Source organism: Onychomys torridus, chromosome 16 (genome assembly GCF_903995425.1).
Source record: "Onychomys torridus chromosome 16, mOncTor1.1, whole genome shotgun sequence".
Taxonomy (NCBI): Eukaryota; Metazoa; Chordata; class Mammalia; order Rodentia; family Cricetidae; genus Onychomys; species Onychomys torridus.
The window spans coordinates 44,256,778-44,282,841 of NC_050458.1; the positions used below are offsets into that span (position 1 = coordinate 44,256,778).

Here is a 26,064-nt window from a genome sequence, read left to right on the forward strand (position 1 = left end):
AGCCCCTTGCCTGCCTTCACTCCCTTCCAGCCCTTGACTCCAACAGGCAGTCACACACAGCTCTTCCTGGACCCAGCAATGCCCTGCCTGTCCCTAATGCTCTCCTCTCCCTCACCTCCCTATTCCATGCCTTCTCCAATGGCAGACCCCTCCCCGTGCCACCTCAAGGCTCAGCTACCACCTGCCATCTCTAGGAGCCCCTCCCAGATGCCCATGTCCCAGACAGAGTTAGATGCCTGCTCTGAGCCCCACAGCCCCTCCACATGGCACGCTCTTTCATGCGCTTCTCCCAGATAGTGAGCCCCTGGGCCAGGGAGCCAGCTCTAGTCACTTTGCTAATTAACCAGCACCTGAGGTCTCAGCTGGGTGAGTATTTGTTGATGGACTGACTGACAGATGGACTGGAAATGAATGACTTAGCCAAGCACCCTATAAGCAGATCACAGGCATAGCCTCAGCCTCATGCCAAGCAGTAGGAGACTGTTGATCCCCATACCCCTGCCCCGCCCCCAGGAATCCCAGAAGCTAACCTGAAGGGCTGCAGGCTAATAGCAGTTTCTGAACATAAAAGGGCCCAGCTATAACTGTGACTCATTTCAGTCATCCTGGCGTCCCATCTGGACCTAACAAGGGCTGGGTGGGTTCAGAGGCCCTGGGAGGGAGGCGTTTACTTTGATGAGCATCTGCCCCAAGCAAACTTGACACGCGGCATCTCTCCTAATGTTCACCATAAGCCTTCCGTGCCGGCAGCTCTCTCGTTTTACAGAGGAGGAAACCCGTGATCAGAGAATAGCCATGATTCACCCAAGAACAATGAGGTGCATAGTAACTCACAGCTTAGCCACATGGCTCCCAAGCCCAGACCCTGTCCTGGTTACATAGGAATTCCTTGAGTTGACAGAGGCAGGCAGGCCCTGTAAGAAGCATTTCACAGCCATCACATGTTCTAGTCCCTGGAATAGCCTGTGAGTGAGAGGCACACTCGCCCCGTTTGCAGGAGAGGGGACAGAGCTCAGAAAATGACAAGGACCCATCTGGTCACAAAGCTGTCCGTCTCACAGTCCAGCTGGCCTCCAGGACTGACCAAGGTTTTTTTCATTGGAGACCAGGAACCTTGGGTTCCCCAACTTTGGAGGAAAGCATGGAGAGGTCTCGGGTACTTCTTGCTCCCCAAGGCAAGTTTCTTCTCAAAGGGCTAGGAAGTTTGGGGTCCCCTAGAAGAGCATGAGGGTACAACAGGTACCATGTTACTGCTGACCCTGGCAGCATGGCCTCACCACATACATCATAGCCATGCCAGCCATGTGTGTGTGTGTGTGTGTGTGTCTATCATGTATTTCTTAAATTTATTTATTTATTTGTTTGTTTGTTTGTTTAGTTTTGGTTTTTCCGAGACAGGGTTTCTCTGTAGCTTTGGAGCCTGTCCTGGAACTCGCTTTGTAGACCAGGCTGGCCTCGAACTCAGAGAGATCCACCTGCCTCTGCCTCCCAAGTGCTGGGATTATAGGCGTGTGCCACCACCCGACATTCTTAAATTTTTATTTGTAAGAGCGGGGTGGGTGCATGGTGTGTACGCCTGTCATAATGTCCCTCTCAAGCCTGCTCCAGCATCAGGGGGACACAGCTGTGAAGAGACACGTCCTGTCCCCTGGCCTCACCCCACAGGAGTGAAAAAAGAGGTGATAACAAGGTAAAGACTGTGGAGAGTTGATGGTGGCACCCCCTTATCCAGAAGAGCCAGCTGCCTGGGGGCAGTGCCATCCAGGCTCCTCTTCAAAGACAACTAGCCCTGAAGAGAGGGAGGGTGCCTCCAGGAAGGGTAACAAGACAGGCCATGACTGGGGTGCTGGGGATCCCCGCTGGCCACACCCTCCCCAGGAACAGGGCTGTAGGTATATTTGGTCAGGAACATCCTGCCTGTACCTGCCACGTCCTGTGCCCACCTGCTCACACATGACCGTACTTCCAGGGGGCCTTTGACTGCCCCGATGACCCCAGGTAAGAAGCACAGGGGTGTGGCATACCCGAGACAGTACCTGTAAAGTTCTGAGGGGGGCCCTGCACCAGTCCAACTGCCTGTTGAAGCAAACAGTTCCTGTCCAGGAGTCAGAAACACCAGCAGTGAAGACTGTGATAAAAATCTGCCGGGCCGTGGTGGCCCACGCCTTTGATCCCAGCACTCGGGAGGCAGAGGCAGGAGGATCTCTGTGAGTTCGAGGCCAGCCTGGGTCTACAAAGTGAGATCCAGGACAGGCTCCAAAGCTACACAGAGAAACCCTGTCTCGAAAAAAACCAAACAAACAACAATAACAACAAAATAAAACACCCTATTCCTCTTCTGTCTCAGGTTATCCAGGATGTGCTGATCCATTCACGAGCTCTGAACTCCTTATTGTATATATATTACCCATATGCATGCATATTTATATTTTATTTTATTTTTTCAGAGCTGAGGAACCGAACCCAGGGCCTTGTGCTTGCTAGGCAAGCGCTCTACCACTGAGCTAAATCCCCAACCCCCATATTTATATTTTAAAATCTAAATACATTTAGACAACATGAGAACTGTATCTGGAAGATACCATCAGTATCCATAATGATTAATTCCAAGGAGGAGAAACTGAGGCACAGAAAGGGGAGCTGGCTAATAACCTCCTAGCTCAAACTATTGGGGCTGAGATTTAATCCAAACAGTATGACTTTGTACAGGAAATCCATCCCAACCCTTGGAATACATACAAGAGAGCAGGTAGGTGAGCTACCCCAGACCTCACAGCAACTAGGGAGTGCCTTCCACTGCCCCGTGTTACATCCTCAGCTTCATTCTGACGCCTTCAAGGCCAGCAGGGAACGTGTCCTGGACCTTTGCAAAGAAGCTCTGGTGAACTGTGTTCATCTCTTGGGAGCAGCTTTGCTCCCCGCCCCGCCCCCCCACCCCCCGTACCTCACCCCACATTCCCCCACCCCCTCAGCCAGCACCAAGCATCCTTGGGACATTTGCAGGGAGAGGCACCATCTGTGTTCAGGGCACACGTGGATAAGGCTCTTGACAGCTAACAGCCAGGCCCAGCAGGTGGTCCAGGACCTGCTGGTGTATGAGCTCACAGTAACTTCAGTAGAAGAGGCTTGCTCTACCTGACCACTTCTGGGCTGTGGGATGGCAATGCCAGTGATTTACATTTTAGAATTCTCTTCATTATTTACTTTTTCAATTTCTTCTTCTTTTGGCTGTTTTGTTTTGTTTTTTCGAGACAGGGTATCTCTGTGTAGCTTTGGAGCCTGTCCTGGAACTTGCTCTGTAGATCAGGCTGGCCTCGAACTCACAGAGATCTGCCTGCCTCTGCCTCCTGAGTGCTGGGATTAAAGGCATGTGCCACCAGCTGCTTTTTCAATCTTAAAAAGTATTTTCATGGACGTGTGTGTGTGCCTGCATGTTTTTAGACTCATCACCTGCATGTGGTGCCTTTGGAGGCCTGAAGAGGGAGTCAGATCTCCCAGAACTGGTCAACAGGCAGTTGTGAGCTGCCTGTTGTTGGTGCTCCTGACCAGGCTCAGGTCTGCAAGAGCAGCCAGTGCTCCTAATTGCTGAGCCATGTCTCCAGCACCTAGACTTCAGAATTCTAACACAAATAGTTCAGAATCCCTCATGTCCATCTTTCCGTTTTTCCCAGTTCTTTTACTCTGGCAGCCTCTGTTTTGTTCCCAAAGTTGGGTCTAGGAAGACCATGGTTCCTTCCCAGCAGCTAGAGGAGAGTAAAATGTTGAGGTGTAGGGGTGGGGTGGGGGTGGGATCGCGACTCACTTCTCTCGAAGGGAAGGGATCTGAGTGCTTTGCCAGCTTTTTCTGGAAGCTGTGTTTTGCTTTGTGTGTGCTGGAATCTGGCTATCCCCTTCACCCCAGGGACCCTCTCCGTCTCCCCCAATGGGCAGGCTGTCTTTTGCTCACTTGAGAGGCACCAAGTCAAGTTCAGATGATGCCTTGAGCAGAGCCTGTGCTGAAAGCCGGAGGAAGTTAGTGCCAGTGCCAAATGTTACAGCTTTCTGAAAGGAAAAAAAAAAATTAAAAAAGTCTTTCCCTCCCTAACCAAGCCCTGGGCAACTTGCGGGAAGGCCTGCACCGAAGGGCAGATGCAGGGCAAAAGCAGGAGCATCCGGGGCTTCCAGGACTCCTGTGGGTGCCTGAGCACCCAGAGCTGGGAAAGAGCTACACAGAGAGCTGGGGACCATGAAGGACCCTGGAGCTGGGCTGGGGAGCCTCAGGCAAAGCCACAGGCAGTACCAGGGTCCTTATCACAACACAGCTGGCTCTACTGGTTAATGTTTTGTCCATTTGACACAAGATAGATTCGTCTGAGAAGAGGGATGCTTGATTGAGAAATCTTGATTCATTCTTGATTACTGCCTGATTCGGGAGGGCCCAGCCCACTGTTGCTGCTGCCACCCTGGGCGGGTGGGCCTGGGTTGTACGAGAACCCAGGCCCAAAGCAAGTTGAGTAAGTCATGGGGAACAAAACACTGAGCAGCGTTTCTCTGCCGCCTCTGCTTCAGTCTCTAGCTACAGGTTCTCACTTTGAGTTCCTGCCCTGACTTCCCTTCATGATGGAATATAAATTGTAAGCTGAAATAAACCTTTTCCTTCCCAGGTTGTGTTTTTTCATGGTGCTTTATCATAGAAATAGAGATCTAACTAGGACAGGTGCCAACAAGACAAAACCAGTGCATGCCTTTAATCCCTGTACTTGGGAGCCAGAGACAGGCATTCGAGGCCAGCCTGGTCTACAGAGTGAGTTCCAGAACAGCCAGGGCTACACAGAGAAACTTTGTCTCAAAAACAACTGCTAGTCAATTTGCAAATACTTTTGACAGCCAGGGTGTGGGACTGACTACCTCCTAAACCCAGACAGGATCAGGGCTAACCGGAAGTGGGGCGGATCAGGGCTAACTGGAAGGGACTAAAGTCTCTGCTCTGAGGATGGACCAGGAGCTCCAAGAGAATGGTCTGCGGAAGTTCCCAGTCCAGGGGTGCAAGAGGCTGTTGCTCTCGAGACAGGGGAGAGCAGGAGCAGGCACAATGGCATCCAGGACCAGACTTATGCTAGCCTTTGTGAGCTGGCAAGCTCTGCCCAATGGTCAGTGCTGTTGTAGGCTTGAGGGAGCCCAGCCACCAGATTTACTGGGCATTCAACACTTTTCCTCTGATTCTGTAAACTCTCAGAACTATAGAAGAACCACGGGAAGGGATGGCATAATAACTACCTGGCCTGGTACCTGGGTTCACCAGCTGCCAGAGCTCTGCCATCTTACCATTCTATCACGTGCTCTTTGCTGACACACCTACATTACCTAGGCCCTCAGGATCCTTGGGGACGTAACACTCCGCAGGAAGCACAATCAGGGATGCTGAACCCCCATACACAATGGCGTGATGTTTGCAAATTAGCTGTGCACAGCCTTGGGAGCACCTTGAGTCATCTCTGTGAATTCTAACCAGTCCCTGATGAGTGTAAATACTGTATACACAGATGTTACATTGTCTCCGATCCAATCTAGAGGGCTTGGGCTTGTTCAGCATAGCTAAAACCCTGGTATTATTAGTGTGTGTGTGTGTGTGTGTGTGTGTGTGTGTGTGTGTGTGCGCGCGCGCGCGCAGGCACAGACGTTCCAGGGCATCGTTTGGGATGTATGGTGAGATTAAAAAGCCTGTAGTGTAAGCCTGACAACCCAGGTTTGATCCCCAGAACCCTTGGTGGAAGGAGAGAACCAACTCCTAAAAGTTGTCTTCTAACCTCCAAATGATCCCAGCACTCCAGAGGCAGAGGCAGGAAGATCTCTGCGAGTTCAAGGCTCGCCTGTTCCACATAGCAAGTTCCAGTCCAGTCAGGAGTACAGAGTGAGACTCTATCTCAGAAAAAGAGGGAGGGAAGAAGGGAGGAAGGTATTAGAACATGGTCAAAAGAATAACCCGAGGCTGGAGAGATGGCTCAGAGGTTAAGCGTACTGACTGGTCTTCCGGAGGTCCTGAGTTCAATTTCCAGCAACCACATGGTAGCTCATAACCATCTGTAATGAGATCTGGTGCCCTCTTCTGGCTGCAGGTATACATGCAGGCAGAACACTGTATACATAATAAATAAATAAAATCTTATAAAAAAAAATAACCCGTTTCAAAAAAACAAACAAACAAAAAAAAACAAAACCAACACTTGCTGGGCATTGGTGGCGAACGCCAGCCAGGTCGCTCTGAGAACCTCTACTTGTCCATAATCATCAATTCCCAGCATGGATAACATTTTCTTTTGTGGTGGTGTGGGGAACAGGATCTATGTAGCCCAGGCTGACCTCAGTCTCTCCACAGTCCTCCTGCCTCAACCTCCCCTGTGCTGGGATTACAGGTGGGCACCACTATGCCCACCAGCGATATAATCGTAACTGCTCATTTTCTTCCTTGAGCTATTTTCCACTACAATTTCAGTCCCACACAGACAGGCTTGTCTTTTCTGCTCGTGGCTTTATTCCCAGTGCCTAACAGATGCTCAGCGCATTAGGAACCTTGAGCTCAGAATGAGCCAGAGGTCTTACGGGAAGATGGAAGGAAAGGACAGTGGCTGGAGAGCCCACCACCCTTGTAGAATTGCCAAGCCTTTCAGGGCTCCTGTGTGTAAGTTGTAGAGTCTCACTCTACCCCCTCCCCCAAAAGAACGTGATTCCCACCCTACTTCGATGTACAGGTTTTAACCACACAGGGTTTCATTTCTCTGCCACACTAACCCCAGAGGCAACCGGGCCGGCCCGCGGAGAAGCTGCCGGGGGTAGCAGGGAGACGCCACACAGAGACTACATTTCCCAGGAAGGTTGCCCACAGCGTTGCAGCTCTGGGGTTTTTAAAGGGCCTGCTGCTAAATCCAGGGTCAGTAGGCATAGGTGGTGAGGGGTGGGGGTGGGGTGGGGAAGTGGGCAGGAGGGTCTGCGGGACAGAAGCCGGCACCAGAGAGCCACCTGGGAGGAGACTGTGTGGGCCAGACGGGAGTCACTCGGCACCCTGGTCCTGCAGTGTCCGGGAGGTGAAGCTAGGCAATGCCAGCCTGGGGGCAGCCCCTCTCATGGTGACCCCCCTCGGCATCTCCCAGAAAATTCTCTTTCTTCCCTTAACTCCCCAGAACAATGGCGGGGTGGAGCTGTTAATCTCGTGTCTCAGCGGGAGGTGCCCCCACCTGGTCCCAACATCCTGGGATGGGAGTGGTGGTAAAGACGTTTAGAACTGCAAAACTAAATGGAGGTCTGGGGTCTGTGGGAGCTGAGCCTCACAACACAATGCCTCTTACCTCTCCTTCCAAGCCCCAAGGCCTCTAGGTAAATCTAGGTATGGGTCACCCTCCCAGGAAGGATCAAGGAATGGGAAGCACCTTGCAAGCTGTAACAGGCTATAAAACTTCAACACTGGGTCACTAGATTCATTTAGTTTGTTTTGGGGGAGGGTGGTACAGTATCTCAGAGGTAAGTGCATTTGGGTACCGTCATAAAGATCTTAGCGGAAACCCAGAGGATCGATTATAACCCAAACAAACCTACCAGAGTATGTTTTCAAATTAGGAAACTTCAGGGTCACTGACACCATCGGAATTAAAGACGACCTTTTGATCTAACCTGGCCTTTGGCCACGGTCCCTTCACCTAGATACCCCGTGGTGAAGGCACAGGTCTTGGTTCCTCCCCTCCCCTCCTGTCCTTCAATCATTTGGGTTAACCCAAGTTCAAAGCTCCACCATCTTAGCCTCCTTCCTAAGGACAAACAGCCCCAGGCCTTAGCAGAGGTTTCTTCATCTTCATCGGCTACCATCACCCACTCCCGGGTTACTATTTAATTAAACTGCTACATGCCTTTTGGCTAATAAAACCACAGGCATCCAGGGGCCGAGCCCAGGTAGGTAGGCGAGACCACCAAAACCCTACTGTAGAGCCGCTGCCAAGAGGACCTGGCATTCTGAATAGGAGGTAGGCTGCAGACAGAGGTCCTGGGCTCTCTGGGAGTCTCTTCGGCAGATCTCTGAGCCTCTAACTCGGACCCTAGGACTCCCAACAGCCCCAGGTTGCACTACAGACGGTGGCGCCCCTGGCTCACTTCGTGGATTTGTGCCAAGCAGGGCGGGAAAGATGGACACATTGTATAACAAAGGCATGGCATCTTCCCAGCAAAATGGCGGTGGTCCCGACCACGGCTCCCTCCCTGGTCGCCTGCCTGCCTCCTGAACCTAAGCCACGACCAGAGAAACGAGGACTCCCTCCTCGCCCCATTTCTCTAAATCCCTAAAGCACAGAGCCGCTGCTCATCCCAGGGGTCCCCAGGACAGTCTCTGGTCAGCGCGTGCGGGAAGGCACCAATGATGGGTACTGGACCCCATCATGCACACCCCACTTTCAAGAGGCCAGCGGGAGAGGGGAGCCTCACCCCCGGGGAGGGACCTCGTGGTCCTGCTTTGCACACCCCCAAAACTCCCAAGCTGGAAAGGCATATATCCGTGAACTCTTAGGTTGAGACATATGGAAGATGTGGGGGTGTCTTTGAGGAGAGCAGACCACCCAGGAAGCCAGCTCCCACCTCCCAGGGGTCCCAGGATGATTTGGGGGCTCGGGCTCGGGCAGGAATCTCCACGCAGAGATCTGGGGGCTCCGTGCAGAGCATCGAGGGGAGAGGCGGCTCAAGAGGGGGCAGGGAACAAAGTTTGGAAGTGCCCTTCCAACTCTTCCAGGGAAAGTTTCCTTGAGGGCCCCGGGGGCAGAAAGGGGTCAGGGGTGCTGGGGGGCCTGCGGCCGGGTGACCCCCAAGAGGTGATCGGACCCCGGGGAGACGACCCCTCCCCCCTTGTCCCGACTCGGCCCGGCTGGGAGTCGCCCAGCTCGGGGCCGCGTGTGTTAGTTGGGGCCGCTTCTGAGCCGCTCCGCCAGGTTGGGGGACCCCGCAGCCGGCCGGGAGTGGGAGCCCTGGTAGTCCCAGGGGGGAGCTTTCCTACGAGGGGTCTCAAGCCCCGGGGCTCCCGGGCCCCGCAGAGCCAGCCCCCCGCAAAGGGGAAATGTGCCGGCGCCCCAGTGCTCCTCGGCGCAGTTTGGGGCTCGTGGCGGGCGCGAGGGACGGCGGCCGGGGCGCTGGGAACCCCAGCGGGGAAGCCGAGGGAGCCGGGCAGGGACCCCGAGAGGCAGCGGGCAGCGGGAGGCCCTGGGCCGCCGGCAAAGGTCGGGTTTGCTCGGCGGAAGAAACACAGATGGCGGCGGCGCGGCGCCATTCCGGGCCGGGAGCAGGCAGCCAGCAGCCCAGTCCTCACCGCGGTCCGCCCGCCGCCGCTAAATACCCGGATGCGCCGCCCGAGCCGCCAGACGCAGAGCTGGGAAACGGGAGGCCGAGGAGGCGGAGGCAGCGGCAGGCGCCCGAGCAGCGACCGAGCCGTGGGGGCTGGGCCGCGCACGGCAGCCCGCGACCCGCGCGCCGGGGAGGAGGACCGGGGCCCCGCGCCGCCCGCAGCCGCACTCGGGGCTGGCCTGCTAGCCGAGCGCGAGAGCGGATCCCCAGTCGGCTTGTGCCCAGCCTCCGGCGAGGGCCGGCCCATCGGAAGGCTCCTTCCCCAGCAAGAGCAGGCCGGCCACCATGACCGAGAACTCCACGTCCGCCCCTGCGGCGAAGCCCAAGCGGGCCAAGGCGTCCAAGAAGTCCACGGACCACCCCAAGTATTCAGACATGATCGTGGCTGCCATCCAGGCAGAGAAGAACCGCGCCGGCTCCTCGCGCCAGTCCATCCAAAAGTATATCAAGAGCCACTACAAGGTGGGTGAGAACGCCGACTCCCAGATCAAGTTGTCCATCAAGCGCCTGGTGACCACCGGGGTTCTCAAGCAAACCAAGGGGGTGGGTGCCTCGGGCTCCTTCAGGCTGGCCAAGGGCGATGAGCCCAAGAGGTCGGTGGCTTTCAAGAAGACCAAGAAGGACGTCAAGAAAGTGGCCACTCCAAAGAAGGCAGCCAAGCCCAAGAAGGCAGCCGCCAAAGCCCCAAGCAAGAAACCCAAAGCCACCCCTGTGAAGAAGGCCAAGAAGAAGCCGGCTGCCACGCCCAAGAAAGCCAAAAAGCCCAAGGTTGTCAAAGCCAAGCCGGTCAAGACATCCAAACCCAAGAAGGCCAAACCTGTGAAGCCCAAAGCCAAGTCCAGCGCCAAGAGGGCCGGCAAGAAGAAGTGACGGCCAAGACTGTGCTTGTGGACACTCCTCCCCCCCTCCTGTTTTCTGTAAATACATTTCTCTCTTGGTCTCACCTGCAACCCTTTGCCCGTTCTAATCTGACTTTTTACCAAAAGGACAGAGTTTGGATTCCTCAGACAGACCTTTGTGGAGTGATTCCCTTTTCCTTAGCCCACTGTGCAAGGACGGCCACTGACAGACCTCATCTTTGTCATGATGAAGATGTACTTTTGTTCTTGATTTGATATTATTAACCTTCTTTCGGGGTTAGGGGTGGGGGCCGGTGTTTCGTCGGGTGGTTTGTTTACTGTGAATGCAAAGGGAACTGGTGAAGAAGTTCTGGCTAGATGAGGGGACCCAGGAACTAGAAACTGTCTTTTTAAGGCTTTCTTAAGCTGCTCGTCTATCCCTCGGGAGAGCTTCAAAACCTTTGGTGGGGAGCAGAGGGTGACACCCCGCCTAGCTGGCCAGGGAGGAAGGGAGCTGCCCTCACCAGCGCTGAGCAGTCGGGGACCTGGGATTCCTCTTCGTTTGTGCCCTCGGCCTCCCCGTTGTCTGAAAGGGGAAAGGGGTCCAGCTTCTCACCATCAGGATCTAGCCATTGGGGAAGGAGGGGTCCTTCCAGCAGTCTCTTGTTAAATGGGAGTGGACTTCGGGGAGGGGTGGGGAGCCAGCCAAGTGCCTCAGTGTGCCTGTGGAAACTTGGGTTTTTTCCACGCGATGGATGGAGTGTGTCCTAGAAGGACTTTGCGCCCCCCCCCTTTCCTTCCTGTATAAGATGTGGCTCTGCCTGGTGCCGCTTCAGTTCTACCAGCTGCCGCTGAAAACCCCTCCAACCTCTTTTTGATCTTTTCTAAGTAGCCGAGGAGGGGGAAAGGCAGGGAGTGGACTGTAAAAACACAGTGCAGTTGATTTGAATTTGCTAGGTAGCTTTAGAGAGCCAGGATTGTGTGCATGTGTGTATATGTATATATCCGTATCTAAGACTAGTGTTAGTCTCACTTCGGGAGCTGGGAGAAAAAACCTGTACAGTTGTCTGTCTCTTATTTTAATAAAATAGGAAACTCGTGCACTCGCGTCCCCTCCCCCTTTTTAAACAAGTGTTATCCGTGCCGGGGAAAATTTGCTGTGGTTGTAATTTTAAACTTTAAAATAATAAAACTGGAAAAGGAAAAAAAAAATCTGGTGCGTTTTTCCCCAACTGGAGGAGAGGAGCATTCGGATGGGCCACGTTAGCACCGGGGAAAAAAGCGAAGCTTTGGAGAGAGCCGGGAACACTCAGGCTGGAAGGGCAGGATGGGGGTCGGCTCGACCCAGTGGCGGGTCCTCGGGAGAGGTGGGTGTAGAGGCAGGGTCTGGGCCTGGGGAGGGAAGGCCCTGAAGCCACTTCCCCAGCGCGGACCTCCCGGGTCTCCACTAACACAGCGATCCACTTTTGTCGCCTGCCGACCGCGTCAGGCCCCGCCTGCGGGCGGGACCGCCCCCATCAGCCTCTTAAAGTGAGCTCCTGTTGCTCTGATTGGCTGTCGGGGCCCTGCCCACGCCACGTGACGGGGAGCGCTGGGCAGCCGGCTGGCAGGCGCACTTCACCCCGTGGGCGCGATGTGGGTCAGCAGCGTGTGGCGCGCGACACTGTCACCCGGCCGCCGCGCGCAGTCAGCGCTGGCGCAGCTGCGCGGCATCGTGGAGGGCGAGCTGGAAGGGATCCGCGGGGCTGGCACCTGGAAGAGTGAGCGGGTGATCACGTCCCGCCAGGGACCGTGCATCCGCGTGGACGGAATCTCCGGAGGTAACTTTCCCCTCCTGGGACTCGTTGTAGCTGGCCAGGTGGCCAAGGACCCTTCCTGGGCTTGCATGTGAACGGAGGCCCTGGGGTGGGTGTGGGGGAGGTTCATACTTGTGTAGCGGCTGGTCTTCCAGCAGCTATCTTGAGCACACATTAATGGCCTCCTATTGCTAACTCTACCTGTTTAAACTTGCTTCGACGGAGGGAGGTGATGTCAGCAGCTCTTGGGCGCCGAGGGTTGTGCTGCAACAGAGACCCCACCCTGTGAGAAAAAGAGAGCGATATCCAGCTGCACTGGCCTCCTAAGCCCTGCTTCCAGGAAGAGTGGACGAAAACCCTCATGCATTCATTGAGCCCAGTCTGTAAAAGTTACCAGTTGCTGTACTTTTATTCCGTATGATATCTGCAAGAGAGACCAATTTTTTCTCTTTCTTTCTTTCTTTCGTTTCTTTGTTTCTTTCTTCCTTTCCCTTTCTTCCCTTTCTTTCTCTTTCTCTCTCTCTCTCTCTCTCTCTCTCTCTCTCTTTCTTTGACTTTCGAACAGGGTTTCTCTGTAGAGCCTTGGCTGTCCTGGGATCCACTCTATAGACAAGGCTGGCCTTTCCCTCCCCAGTACTGGGATTAAAGGTGTGTGCCACCAGGTTCCCATCCCCCACCCTCACCCCACTCCCCAAGACAGGGTTTCTCTGTGTAGCCCTGGCTGTCCTGGAACTCATTCTGTAGACCAGGCTGTCCTGGAACTCACAGATATCTGTCTGCCTCTGCCTCCTGAGTGCTGGAATTAAAGGCATGCATCACCACCTCCAGGCTAGAGAGACCAACTGTCATTGAAAGGAAGCATGCCTTTAATCCCAGCACTCAGGAGGCAGAGGCAGGTGAATCTCTGTGAGTTCAAGGCCAGCCTGGTGTACAGAGCTAGGACTCCAGGACATCCAGGGCTACACAGAGAAACCCTGTCTTAGAAAACCAAAAAAAAAAAAAAAAAAAGACAGGAAGAAGCTGAAATGGAACTAGATGTCCCAGACCCTCCACTGGCCAGGAACTAGATGTCCCAGACCCTCCATTGGCCAGCGCCAGCGCCACGGGGTTGTGAGGCAGAACAGAGCTTCCACCAGAGAGGCTAAAGTCTAAACAAACAAGGGAATTAGTTCTGCAGAAACCCCTGTGTCCCTGCATGTCTTCTACAGAAGACCGTAGAATGGACTTCCTGTCCCCTAACCAAACCTGCAGCCAGACCAAACTGCTCTCCCCAAGTGATTTCAGAGAGATCTAGTCAACAGGCTCAGTGGCGTGATTCAGTGGCAGAGTGCTTGCCCAGCACACCTAAGGCTGTGGGTTCAATTCCCAACACTCACCACCCACAAAAGATAGGATATTTAGAGAACCAAGTTCATAGACTCTTTGTGTTGGTCCCAGGCCATGAGCCATCCCTTCCTCGGGCCTCAGTTTCCAACTATAGTAACTTTTTAAGATTGATAACTGAGGTCTCTGAAACACCCCTCTGGAGATACAACTCTGTGGGCAGCGGATGAGTGAGCTCTGGAGCTGGAGCTAGGCCTCTTCACAATCAAGAAAAGTAAAACCAAGATGGCGATGGTTTGGGCCTCAGAACCCGTGAGGAAGGTCTGGGATCAGATGGGATGTTATTCATAGCCAGGTTTTAAACTTCTCACCCTTCAAGGCAGAGAGGGACAAACCTCTCCTAACCCTCCTGCACTGTGGCAGTGGATTCGGAAGCCTCTGGCCTCTCCCCAGACTGGATCATCTGTGCAGCTGTTTGCTTCTCAAGGGCAAATCCAAGTTGACTTCCCTCTGGTCCCCGTCGCAGGGCCTGACACCATGGTCCTTGCAGGCCCTTCCTTGCTTTTCTTTTTTTTTTTTTGAGCTGAGGATCGAACCCAGGGCCTTGCGCTTGCTAGGCGAGCGCTCTACCACTGAGCTAAATCCCCAACCCCCTTCCTTGCTTTTCTGAACAGTATTGTTGGTCTTCTTCACCTCAGAAATCCTCAACTTCTGTGCCAATAACTACCTGGGCCTGAGCAGTCACCCTGAGGTGATCCAGGCAGGTGTGCAGGCTCTGGAAGAGTTTGGAGCTGGCCTCAGTTCTACGCGCTTCATCTGTGGGACCCAGGTACGCAGCAGGTGTTGGGGGGCACTGGTCCCAGCTGTCTGCTTCCAGTCAACAGGACTGGTTCAGCCAGCTCAACTAATCCCAGGATGCAGGGCACCTCTCCCCTCCCCCATCAGCCTCAGAGCTGTAGTGCTGGGCTGGGCAGGCCTCTTCTGAGAAGCCTGGGACAGAAACTTGACACCTGAGCTTCCATTTCTCACCTGTGGGACAGAACACCTGCTGTGCTGCAGGAAAGGGGCAGAGGGCAGAGCTGGAGATGTAGAGGCTTTAGAGGTGTCTGTCTCGGCACGGTCTCCAGGATGCCATACATACACATGCTGTGCTGCTGAAGATGGTATCTTAACCTCCCTACTTTACTGTTTGTTTTAAGATAGGGCCTCAATATATAGCTGGCCTGGAACTTCCTATGTAGACTAGGCTGGCCCCAAAATCACAGGGATCCACCTGCCTCTGCCTCCCCATTGCTTTTAGATTAAAAGCATGCACCACCAAGCCTGACCTTCCTCACCGTCTCTTCATCGATACAGTGAGAATTGGAATACTTGATAGGCTTGCTACAGGTGGCAGTTAATGCATGTAAAACTGCTTTAGAATGGTCTGGTCCACAGTATAAACATTAATTCATATTAATATTTATAATAATATTAGACACAATATTAGAACAGTCTCTGGGCCACATATAAATAGTAACTGATTTGTTAAAGGTATAAAATAAGTTCATGTAAACATGAGGCTGATGACCATCTCATGAAGTCCGTGCCCATCACTGGGTATGTCCTGCCATTCTCCAGAGTGCCCTTCTTCCCTAGTGCCTGCTCCTAAACCGACACTAAACCCATCCTTGTGCCAGGAAGTTGACTGCAGGTAAAGGCCCCAGCTGCGTGAGCCTGCCAACCTGAGTTCCATCCCCAGCAGCCACAGTGGAAGAGAGAGCTGACGACCGGAAGCTGCCCCGTGACCTCCACACACACGTGTGCACATACAGACACATAATTTTTTTAAAGGAGTAAAAGCTAGCTGAGCAGAGGTATCTTTAATCCCAGCCCTCAGAATGCAGAGGCAGGCCAATTTCTGAGTTTGGAGGGCAGCCAGGTCTACAGAGTGAGGTCCAGGATGGCCAGGGCTAAGAGAAACTCAGTCTCAAAAAGCAAAAACAAGCTGGGCGGTGGTGGCGCACGCCTTTAATCCCAGCACTCAGTTGGCAGTTCGAGGCCAGCCTGGTCTACAGAGCGAGATCCAGGACAGGCGCAAAGCTACACAGAGAAACCCTGTCTCGAAAAACCAAAATAAATAAATAAATAAATAAATAAAAAATAGTAACCTTTTTTTTCTTAATAAACTCCAACTTTGCTTCAAAAACAAAACTTACATAATGCCTGCTGTGTTCCAGGTATCACATGGGTAACACCGCAGCTACTAATCCATTAATTCCCTCAACAGTCCCAAGCAATCAGTGCTGTTCTTATCCATGATATTGACACTCGGCCACCAAAGCCCAAAGAGACTAATTACTTACCCAAAAAGCACAAAGCTTCTCATGGTGGGACTTGAACCCAGGTACATGAGATAAGGGTCCATCCTTTCTCCTAGGCCAAGCATAGTGGCACATGCTGAAGGCAGAGGCAGGCAGTTCTCTCTAAGATAGAGTTTCCAGCTACCCGGGGGCTGGGAGGTCTTGTCTCAGTCAAAATTTGAAAAAAAGAGTCAATTTTTATAACTGTCCTTGGTGAAATGGAGGGTGAAGTAAACACAGGCAAGAACCCCTGTCTCCTCTCTTTCTGTGTCTGTGTCTCTGTCTCTCTCTCTCTCTGTCTCTCTGTCTCTCTCTCGTTTCTGGTTTTGTTTTTTTTTTTTTTTTTTTTGGTTTGTTTTGAGACAGGATTTCTCTGTGTAGCCCTGGCAGTCCTGAAACTCACTCTGTAGACTAAGCTGGCCTCGAACTCAGAGATATGCCTGCCTCTGCCTCGAGTACTGGGATCAAAACACACTCAGTTTTCTTTTCTTTTCTTTTGGTTTTTTGACACAGGGTTTCTTTGTGTAACCTCGGCTTTCCTGGCTCTGTAGACCAGCCTGGCCTGGAACTCATAAGAGATCCACCTGTCTCTTCCTCCTGAGTGCTGGGATCAAAGGCGTGTACCACCACTGCCTGGCTCACATTCAGTTTTCATGCATTTCTTTTCTTTTTTTTTTAAATTTATTTATTTTTATTTTATGTACATTGGTGTTCTGCCTACATGTCTGTCTGTGTGAGGATGCTAGATCTCCTGGAAATTGAGTTACAGACAGTAGTGAGCTGCCATGTGGGTGCTGGGATTGAACCTGGATCCTCTGGAAGGGCAGCCAGTGCTCTTAACCACTGAGCCATCTCTCCAGCCCCTTGCATTTATTTTCTAATAAAACTCTTGAGTCAGACCCAACAGCTAAGAAGTAGAGCCCCTAATAAGCATAGGCTCACTTAATGTGACCCTCTTCTTTGCCATGGAGAAAAAGACAGTCTGATGTGAAGACATAGCTTCTGTCCCCAGTGTCACTCAGAATCCAAACACCAGACCGTCCCCAACTGCAAACAAAGGTCCACTCAGGAATCGAGACCTGCTGAGTCTCATCCTCCTCAGTGGGAGCAGCTGCCCCAGTCCCAGACTCTAGGAGTCCCCTATGTGGTGCCAAAGGATGGGGGTGGCTGAGGCTCCAAGGCCTTCTGCACTGGGTCTGTTGGTGGTCATCTAAGCCTCTCCTCTAGGACTTGTCCCACCAAGCCTGCAGACACTAACCATCACCTGCCTGTATCCTTTAGAGCATCCATAAGAATCTAGAAGCCAAGATAGCCCATTTCCACCAGCGTGAGGATGCCATCCTCTACCCCAGCTGTTTTGATGCCAACGCCGGCCTATTTGAGGTGTGTAGAGGCTGTGGATGACTTGGAGGTGGGCAGCTGGGAGAGCTTAGCAGAGTGTCAGTGCCGCAGAGCAACTGTGTAAGCCGGAAGGGGGCCTTGTACTGACTTGCAGTTTTCACCTGGCCCTAGGCACCCAGGTAGAGGTAGAGTTTTGCCTTGGGGGAAAGTTAAGAAGGAAGGGTAACTCCTGGGTGGCTGTATACAAACGCTTCTCTATAGGCTCTGCTGACCCCCGAGGATGCGGTCCTGTCGGATGAGCTAAACCATGCCTCCATCATCGACGGCATCCGGCTGTGCAAGGCCCATAAGTACCGTTACCGCCACCTGGACATGGCTGACCTAGAAGCCAAGCTACAAGAGACTCAGGTGAGGTGAGGCCCTGGGGCTCCAGAGAAAGGCCTGTATGCCCCTGCTCAAGGAAATAGGCTTTGGGGTGGGGGCTCCCCCTTCACAAATACTCTAACGTATTCTAAACTGCACGTGGCTTGAGATCAGCAAGCACCTTTGAGCAGCAGGTGGGTGGATGATGTGTGACTGGGACCTGTCCCTGCTACTGCTCGCCCTCTTGAGGTCTGAGTCAGGACGGAGCTGTCTAAGCCCTTTCCCAGTGCCAGGACTAAGGCGGCTGAGCTTGAGCAGAGTTGGACAAGGCTCAGGCTACAGCCTCAAGGCAGTTAAAGAGCAGGGTGGTTTGGTTCTGCTGCTTACCACCGGCTCTTGTCTGTCCTGCAGAAGCACCGGCTGCGCCTGGTGGCCACAGATGGAGCCTTCTCCATGGATGGCGACATTGCTCCTCTGCAGGAGATCTGCCGCCTCGCTGCTCGCTACGGGGCCCTGGTCTTTGTGGATGAATGCCACGCCACTGGCTTTCTTGGGCCCACTGGACGGTGGGAACATTTGAGCCCTGGGTGGGGGCTTCTGAAGGTGGATGGGGAGTCAGGAGGCCAGTGGCAAGAGTGGTTGCTTCCTTTGCAGGGGCACAGATGAGCTGCTAGGTGTGATGGGCCAAGTCACCATCATCAACTCCACTCTGGGGAAGGCGCTCGGCGGAGCATCAGGTGCCCACAGGATCCTGTCTGTGGGGTCTCCTTCCCTACATGCAGGGCCTGCCTTGTATGGGGTAGAGAAGGAAGGTGGGGGAGGGCAAATGGAGGGAAGGACAGGATGGACGACAGGAGGGGTCTGGGGTAGTTCCTGGCCCCTGACTGGCTCCTCTTGCATTCTTTCCTGTCTTTAGGGGGCTACACCACAGGGCCTGCGCCTCTGGTATCTCTGCTCCGGCAGCGGTCCCGGCCCTACCTCTTCTCTAACAGCCTGCCCCCTGCTGTTGTCGGCTGCGCATCTAAGGCCCTGGACCTGCTCATGGGGAGTAACGCCATAGTCCAGTCCATGGCTGCCAAGACCCGGAGGTGTGGTGTCCACAGGGGCGGAGCAGAATGGCATCTTTCTGCCTCCTCTCGCCCGCCTTCCTCTGTTCCTCCCATCCCCTTCTGTCACCGCTCTGTCACCTCCTTCCATCTCCCAGGCCCTTGTCACTCCTGCTTTCCCACCTCCCTCTGTCCGTCCGTCCTCCGTCTGCCCTGCCTGTGCCTCACATGCTCCTGGGGTCTGTTCCTCTGTCTCCATTACTTCCTCTCTTAGGTGGCATAGATCCTGGGCCTCTTCTCCTGGCTCCACAGCCTTCCTCTACCCGTGACACTCAGCTGTGTCCCCAGGTTCCGCAGTCAGATGGAAGCTGCTGGCTTCACTGTCTCAGGAGCCGATCACCCCATCTGCCCTGTGATGTTGGGTGACGCCCGGTTGTCTTCTCAAATGGCAGATGACATGTTAAAGAAAGGTAAGAGAGTTGGGGGCAGAGTGTCCTCGGGGAAAAGAACACCTGCAGACTGCAGAGTCTCCTCAGACCCATGCCCTGCTCGTTGCTGCCCACATCACCTCTCAGACTCTCATCTGTCCAGACTTAACAAACTCTAGACTACGAGGCAGCCCCAGGTCTGTGAGCTCCACAGGTCCCTTGCTCTCTGTGGGTGGACTTGGGACAGTAGGCCCTTATAAGTCACGGTCCCAAAGCCTGTCTGCCCCTGTCTTCTCAGGCATCTTTGTCATCGGATTCAGCTACCCTGTGGTCCCTAAGGGCAAGGCTCGGATCCGGGTACAGATCTCAGCAGTACACAGTGAGGAGGACATTGACCGCTGTGTAGAGGCCTTCGTGGAGGTGGGGCGGCTGCATGGAGCTCTGCCCTAAGCTCTGGGTAGGGACCAGCAGAGCCAGTGTGCCATAGTGACAAAGGGGTCCTCTGGTCAGTCCAGACTTCTAGAGCCTGGTTGAAAATGGGCCTGTACTTGTGGTGGGAGAAACAACAGTGTGAAAATTGGCTATGACACTTTGGTCTGCTTTATTCTTTCTGAGTAGGCCCAGTCCTGTGGCTAACTGATAATCAGGCAGGGACTGGGTCCCTGAAGGCAGTCTCCTGCATGAGGTGACTCCTTCCCCCAAACTGAGTTTTGAAATCCTGTGTCTGGGAGTTATCATTTGGTACAGCCGGGGTCTGTGCTGCTGTGAAGGGCGGCTGAGAACCAGCCCTGTGGACCCTTTCCTCAGTCTGACCTTGGTGGCTTGTCTCCTGTGCCCATCTGAAGGACAAAACGCAGCTGCCAGTTGAGGTCTCCCAAACCTGTGTTTGGGAGAGGGCAGAGGATTCAGGCCCCAAAGAGAAGACAGCGGGTCGCCACTGAAGGACATCTACCTTTGTTTTCTAGAGAGCTCTTTGTCCCCAATTCCATGGCCTTAGGTCCCCCATTTCACAGGGTTCCAGTGGGAGCCACAGCTTTCTGACTCTGGTTCTAAAGGCTACGTAGTCTGATGGCCAGCCGCCAGAGGGCGCAGTGAACTCGGGCTCCAGCCGCTGCCCGCCCCGCCTCCTTGAGCTGGGGGCCTTGGACCAGGCTGTTGGGCAGCCCTCAGGCAAGGCCAGAAGGGTTGGTTTGCTGCCACCAAGGCCTTGTTCTTTGTCTTCCCCACTCATAACCACCACCTACTCCATTACCTTAGGTGTCGGCCTCCTTCCCGCGTGGCTGATCTGGCACTGCAGGAGGACAGGGGAGGTCTCCACTCTCAGGCCCAGCCTCCCAGGCTTCTGAGTGCCCCTCCCTGCAAGACTCAGTGTGGTGGCCTTGGGAAGCTCCTTAATTTGCCTGAAGTAGAACTGAGGACCAAAGGCGCTTGCTTTTCACTAGAAACAGGAAACAAGGCCTCATACCTTCAGCTCACCTGTCTGGCAACAGGACATCTTAGGAGCGACAGTCAATCAGAGAGAGCTCCAAACTAACCTTGCAGATTCTCAAAGTTGGGGTTCTGGGAATCCCCAGTTGCAACCCGATAGTGCTAGAAGGGTTGCAGCCTGGCAGGAGGCGTGCTTACATCGAGGGCAGGAATGCCTGCAGACCACCAGGTATTCCTGATGAATGTTGATTCAGTGTGCAGCGCTGGGCCAGCAGCTTGATCTGTGTGTGTTCTGTGCAGGCTGACAGGTCACGCCTGGGGGCCAAGAGCAGCCACTGGGTGATGTGTGTGGCATAGCCAGCCAGTGCCAGAACACTAGGCCCAGGTCCACGCACATCTAAGTGAGGCTGTGGGAAGTGTGATCTGCCAGCCAGTGGCACAGCACAAGAGCTACCTCCTGCAGTGCCCGGGCCTGCTGCTGGCATTGTTTGCCGGGAGACCGTCCCTGTGGCAGCTGCACTGACCTCCTGGGCCACTTGGCCATGGTGTCACTCCAAGGTGTCAACCAGCATGGGGCTCAGGGAGCCCGACGCCCTGATCCAGGTTTGGTTTCCTGACCTTGCAGCTACTCTGCCATTCAGAAGGGGTCCTAGGAGCTGCCCAGTACACACAGCAGCCCACACAGGCAGGGTGCACATGATCCAGCGTGGGCACACACTGATGGTCTTTGAGCTCCTACGACAAGCTGTAAGGCATTGGAAGACTGGAGAACCAGCTGCCAGCCCCCCATAAGTCCTCATTTTGCTGAGCCCAGGGCTCCAGGGCCCACTCCCAGGCCACGTGGTCCTTGTCCTCTGCATCTGGAAGCAGCAAGGGGAGGAAGTGGTGACAAGGACACCCTGGGGCTCCAGCCATGATGGTCCCTCCTCCCTGCCCCACACCCAGGCTCTCAGTGACCTCTCCCTGCCCCTCCACTGTATCAGCTCAGCCCTGCTGCTGCTCCGAACCCTTTGCCCTGGTACTTTGGAGCCCCACCCCAGCAGGGAAGGAGGGGGTCTGGAGGCCAGGCCAGCGCGGGCTTCCAGGTCATGGAATTCATCTGGGTCTGGGAGTCGGGTATGGGTATGTGGGCCCACACTTGTGGAAGTCTTACTGCATTGTCGGCCACGTCATTGTCCTCACACCCCATCTAGAGTCCTACCAGTGCCCTGTCCAGGGATCCCAAGGTCCTGCTTTTCAGATCGTCGGCTCCAATGGTTCCAAAATTCAGCTTTGCAGTTTCTAGAGCTGATCCCTAAGAGCTTCAATCCAGTGAGTCTCTGCATGTGGGGCTGGTGACAGTCGAGAGGCCCCCTAAACCCTGGTAACTGCTTGGGGACCTCCCATAGGAACTGGTCTCGAAGAGTTTCCCAGCTCTCCCGGGCCTGACTCCATGGAGCCCACACACTCTCCACCTCTAGGTTCTAGACTCTTGTTCTTCCTAACCCATGGCTGACTGTCTTCAGCCCTGCATACACTTGTCCAAGATCCAATCCAGGTTGCCAAGTCTAGTGCCCCTTGCTCCAAAAGTAGCAGCTACTCTACTTCTAGAAGCATTTGGCCACAGAACACTCCCCTAAGGGCTCAAGATAGCCATTCACCAACATCTCCTAACCTCTGGTTCCAGCCCGGTCGAGAGGCTGTCAGAAGAACTAAGAGCGGACATCTCCTCTGTTCTTTTAACCTCAGTCATAGCAAAGTCCTTACAGAATGAAAGGCACAGGTCATGTTCTACCTCTAGAACCTTGTCTAGCTTCCCCCCTGGCTTTCAGGCTAAACCAAGACTTGGTTTACAGTGAATGAAACCCCTAAAACCAGCTTAGAAAAGGAAATGGCTCTCTGGGGATTCACAGAACTCAAAGCCCGGGTTCCTACTCAAAACCCACAGCAAAGACACTTTGGTTCAGGTTTCCTAGCCTTGGAAACTCCATTTCAAACTAGAAATCCTTTCTGAGCTTAGATCAGAGTTCTACCTGGAGCCAGGGATGCTAGGAAATAGGGGGAGGAGTCACAGGCAGGGCCACGGGAGGTGGGAGGGGCCAGGAAGTGGGCTGAGCCCTGGCCATGGAGGGGTTAACCACAAAAGCAATCTCATGGAGCGAGATCAATGGGTTACTGCCCATGAAAGAGTGAAGCGGCAACCACGCAGACAGGCAGGGAGAGAAGAGCCGGGCAGAAGAGCATGCCACCCCGGGGAAATCAGATTCTGAGAAGGAGGTTGGCCAATCCACTCCGGAGCAGTAGCAAGTGCCCACATCCAACTCAGCAGACAGCTGAGAGCAGATGAGAGGAGAGGAGGGGCCGTGAAGACGAAGGAAGAGAAATAGGAAGCAGAGTCGTACCTGCAGGGAGCCACCACCGGCAGTGGTGGAGCAGAGAAGCTCCAGCCTTGCCGTTCACCAGGAAGCATGCAGGGGCCCGGTGCCTAAGGCTGAGGTGGGTGTTGCCCATCCTGGGCTTGGGGGCCTGCTGTATGATGGGTGCTACTCAGGGGCAGATATCATCTTTTCTCCCTCCTCCCTTCCTCCTGACCCCACTGCTCCAGGGATCCTGGAGGGCAAGGGGATCCACAGGTGGTGAACGGCGGGGTGGGGCAGGGATGAAAACGGGCAGTGTGCACACAGACACGTGCCCTGGCACATGTGCGAGGAGTCAGGGGCACCACCTGTTACAGTCTTTCAGATGAGCACTCCAGCCCCAGGCCTGTCACTCAGGGTGTGATTCCGCCACTCATGTCACCTCTCTTAGGACTCGGTTTCCCTATGCACAAAGCAGAGGCAGTGACTTGGCCTCCGTGGGGCTTTCGTGAGAATGGACTCTCCAATGACTCGGGGATGTCACCAGTGCAGCCCGTGGCCACAAAAATGTCCCTAAAGACAAGGGTCTCTCCTGGTTGAAAAGGAAAACAGGCTAACGTCCAGAGTTTGTGCTGCCCCGGACCCGCAACACCTTCATCTTTTTCTGCCTGTGTCTTCACACGCCCAAGTCCAGAGTAACCCAAATGGCCTTCCAGGCTCTGGGTTACAGAGGTGTTCCCTAGGAAACCAAGGAGTAGCGCTCACGTAAGAGCATGCACGCACATGCAAACGCACACACACACCAATGTGACTGTGGCAGGTTCTTGCTCACACAGTGACACACACACACACACACACACACACACACACACACACACACACCGCTTTGTTCTACCCTCTTCCATCTCTCATGAACTTCTAGCCCAGGGCACCTTGTCCGATCCAGGCTGGAGGAACCAGGCCCCTGGGTGAAGTGCCCGGAGCCCTGGCCTTGATCCATGTTCTCTTCCTCATCTCATAGGAAGATGGCTGACATCCAGAACATTTCGCTGGACAGCCCAGGGAGCATAGGGGCCGTGGCGGTGCCTGTGGTCTTTGCCCTTATCTTCCTGTTGGGCATGGTGGGCAACGGGCTGGTGTTGGCCGTGCTGCTGCAGCCTGGCCCAAGCGCCTGGCAGGAGCCGGGCAGTACCACAGATCTTTTCATCCTCAACCTGGCGGTGGCCGACCTCTGCTTCATCCTCTGCTGCGTGCCCTTCCAGGCGGCCATCTACACGCTGGATGCCTGGCTCTTCGGGGCTTTTGTGTGCAAGGCCGTGCACCTGCTCATCTACCTCACCATGTACGCCAGCAGCTTCACTCTGGCCGCCGTCTCCGTGGACAGGTGAGCTGTACCCCAGGCACCCCAGGCAGGCTGGACAGGGACCGAGACAGATTCTTATTGGCTAGTGGAGGAGAGACTAGGGACCCAAGGTTGGTGGGCACCACAGGGAAAGCCTCAGTGGTACCCGCCCTTTCCACCTCCACTGTGAACTTCCAGGGGACATTTCTGTGTCCTGAGTGTCGGCACGGGCCTGGTGTAGGGGTGAAAAATGTACAGCAGCAAAAGAAACTCCAGGGCCTGGTGTGCCGGCGCACACCTTTGATCCCAGCACTCCAGGGGCAGAGGTAGGAGGATCTCTGTGAGTTCGAGGCCAGCCTGATCTACAAAAGCGAGTTCCAGGCCAGCCAGGGCTACACAGAGAAACCCAGTCTCCAAAACCCAAAAAGAAAGAAAGAGAAAAGCAACAAGAAACTCCCAATGCACTTTTCAGATGCTAAGTCCCCACACCTGGCCCACACGGCCCTCACATCTGCTCGAAACTCCCTAACCGAGGGATGGACGTAGGTGCCTCACTTCTCTTTTTTTTTGGGGGGGGGTGGGCCCTTGCTAGATGCAGAGCCAGGGATTGGGATGTTTGGGCGATGAAGGCAGGTCCGGGACTGCGGCGGCGGCGGCGCGCGGGGAGCCCCGCCCCCTGACCGCGAGCCCTCCGGCCCCCCGCAGGTACCTGGCGGTGCGGCACCCGCTGCGCTCGCGGGCCCTGCGCACCCCGCGCAACGCGCGCGCCGCCGTGGGGCTGGTGTGGCTGCTGGCGGCGCTCTTCTCGGCGCCCTATCTCAGCTACTACGGCACGGTGCGCTACGGCGCGCTCGAGCTCTGCGTGCCCGCCTGGGAGGACGCGCGGCGGCGCGCGCTCGACGTGGCCACCTTCGCCGCGGGCTACCTGCTGCCCGTGGCCGTGGTGAGCCTGGCCTACGGGCGCACGCTGCGCTTCCTGTGGGCCGCCGTGGGTCCCGCGGGCGCGGCGGCGGCCGAGGCGCGCCGACGGGCCACGGGCCGCGCGGGGCGCGCCATGCTGGCGGTGGCGGCGCTCTACGCGCTCTGCTGGGGCCCGCACCACGCGCTCATCCTCTGCTTCTGGTACGGCCGCTTCGCCTTCAGCCCGGCCACCTACGCCTGCCGCCTGGCCTCGCACTGCCTCGCCTACGCCAACTCCTGCCTCAACCCGCTGGTCTACTCGCTCGCCTCGCGCCACTTCCGCGCGCGCTTCCGCCGCCTGTGGCCCTGCGGCCGCCGGCGCCACCGCCCCCACCGCGCCCATCGCGCCCTCCGTCGTGTCCGGCCAGCGTCTTCGGGTCCCGCGGGTTATCCCGGCGACGCCAGGCCTCGCGGTTGGAGTATGGAACCCAGAGAGGATGCCCCGCGCGGTGGAGAGACGGGACTAGCCCTGACCGCCCGGGGACCGCAATAAACCCTGCTGCCTGCGTGGATCCGGCCGGCTGTCAAGTCTGTCCTCCGCCCTGGGTGGCACGATGCCACCGAGGGGTGCCTAGAGAGAGCGTGGCAGCCTGGCCAGGCTCCGCCGCAGAGCAGAGGCAGAGTTGCAGCAAGCTCTAGTCCAAGGGACAGCCGGGTGGTTACAATTGGTCCACCCACCCAGACAGTGTCCCAAAAAGCAGTCAGCCTCAGAGTGTCCAAAGCCAGTCTAGCAGGAGAACGGTCCATTCATTCATTCATCCAGCTCGCACCTTCCAGGCCCTGTTTTCTTTTACTACCTCTGACTGGCCCTTTTTGGCCCCAAGCCCCAACCTAAGTGTTTTTGTTTGTTTTTTTTTTTTTTTGTTTTGTTTTGTTCCATTGTTCTGAGAGAGAGAGAGAGAGACAGGTAGAGACGGGTTCAAGTAGTCTAGGCTGGCCTGGAACTGCCTACTGTAGCCAAGGATGACCTTGAACTCTTTATCTTCTTGCTTCTTTGTCCCAAGTGGGCACCCCAGAATCCTGTCTTGTTCAAGCACAGAATAGCAAGTGTTTCCTTAACTCTTAACTGTGTACCTCGCAGAATGCTATATTTAGTTATTGAGACAGCTTAAGGTGGGGCAGATATGATTAACCTTATTTTACAGACGTACAATGCAAGGATCAGAGAG

General features: G+C 54.9%; 3 protein-coding genes across 4 annotated transcripts; all 3 read left to right on the top strand.

The window, feature by feature from the left end:
• The first annotated feature begins 9,365 nt into the window (after positions 1-9,365).
• On the top strand, positions 9,366-11,291 carry LOC118596977 (histone H1.0). The gene has a single exon (XM_036208179.1). It carries the CDS (start codon positions 9,637-9,639, stop codon positions 10,219-10,221), a length of 585 nt encoding a protein of 194 aa, XP_036064072.1. The 5' UTR covers positions 9,366-9,636; the 3' UTR covers positions 10,222-11,291.
• Positions 11,292-11,756: 465 nt separating this feature from the next.
• Gcat (glycine C-acetyltransferase) lies at positions 11,757-19,418 on the top strand. The gene is made up of 9 exons (XM_036208966.1): positions 11,757-12,010; positions 14,008-14,138; positions 16,933-17,034; positions 17,254-17,400; positions 17,767-17,921; positions 18,010-18,092; positions 18,272-18,443; positions 18,750-18,871; positions 19,128-19,418. Exons 1-9 carry the CDS (start codon positions 11,824-11,826, stop codon positions 19,277-19,279), a joined length of 1,251 nt encoding a protein of 416 aa, XP_036064859.1. The 5' UTR covers positions 11,757-11,823; the 3' UTR covers positions 19,280-19,418.
• A 2,976-nt stretch (positions 19,419-22,394) lies between these two features.
• Positions 22,395-25,461, top strand: Galr3 (galanin receptor 3). 2 transcript variants are annotated; one of them, XM_036208968.1, is made up of 3 exons: positions 22,395-22,732; positions 23,615-23,977; positions 24,641-25,461. In XM_036208968.1, exons 2-3 carry the CDS (start codon positions 23,619-23,621, stop codon positions 25,386-25,388), a joined length of 1,107 nt encoding a protein of 368 aa, XP_036064861.1. In that variant the 5' UTR covers positions 22,395-22,732; positions 23,615-23,618; the 3' UTR covers positions 25,389-25,461. The 2 variants fall into 2 exon arrangements, with proteins under 2 accessions (XP_036064861.1, XP_036064860.1); XM_036208967.1 differs by lacking the exon at positions 22,395-22,732 and having other exon boundaries at positions 23,488-23,977.
• Positions 25,462-26,064: the final 603 nt, after the last annotated feature.

Bases quoted from the DNA above. Each gene is read 5' to 3' on its own strand.
- LOC118596977 (XM_036208179.1), top strand. From the start codon at position 9,637: ATGACCGAGAACTCCACGTCCGCCCCTGCGGCGAAGCCCAAGCGGGCC.
- Gcat (XM_036208966.1), top strand. From the start codon at position 11,824: ATGTGGGTCAGCAGCGTGTGGCGCGCGACACTGTCACCCGGCCGCCGC. The intron at 17,401-17,766 runs GTGAGGTGAGGC...TCTGTCCTGCAG, and splicing joins CCAAGCTACAAGAGACTCAG to AAGCACCGGCTGCGCCTGGT. The intron at 18,093-18,271 runs GTGCCCACAGGA...TCCTGTCTTTAG, and splicing joins GGCGCTCGGCGGAGCATCAG to GGGGCTACACCACAGGGCCT.
- Galr3 (XM_036208967.1), top strand. From the start codon at position 23,592: ATGTTCTCTTCCTCATCTCATAGGAAGATGGCTGACATCCAGAACATT. The intron at 23,978-24,640 runs GTGAGCTGTACC...GGCCCCCCGCAG, and splicing joins GCCGCCGTCTCCGTGGACAG to GTACCTGGCGGTGCGGCACC.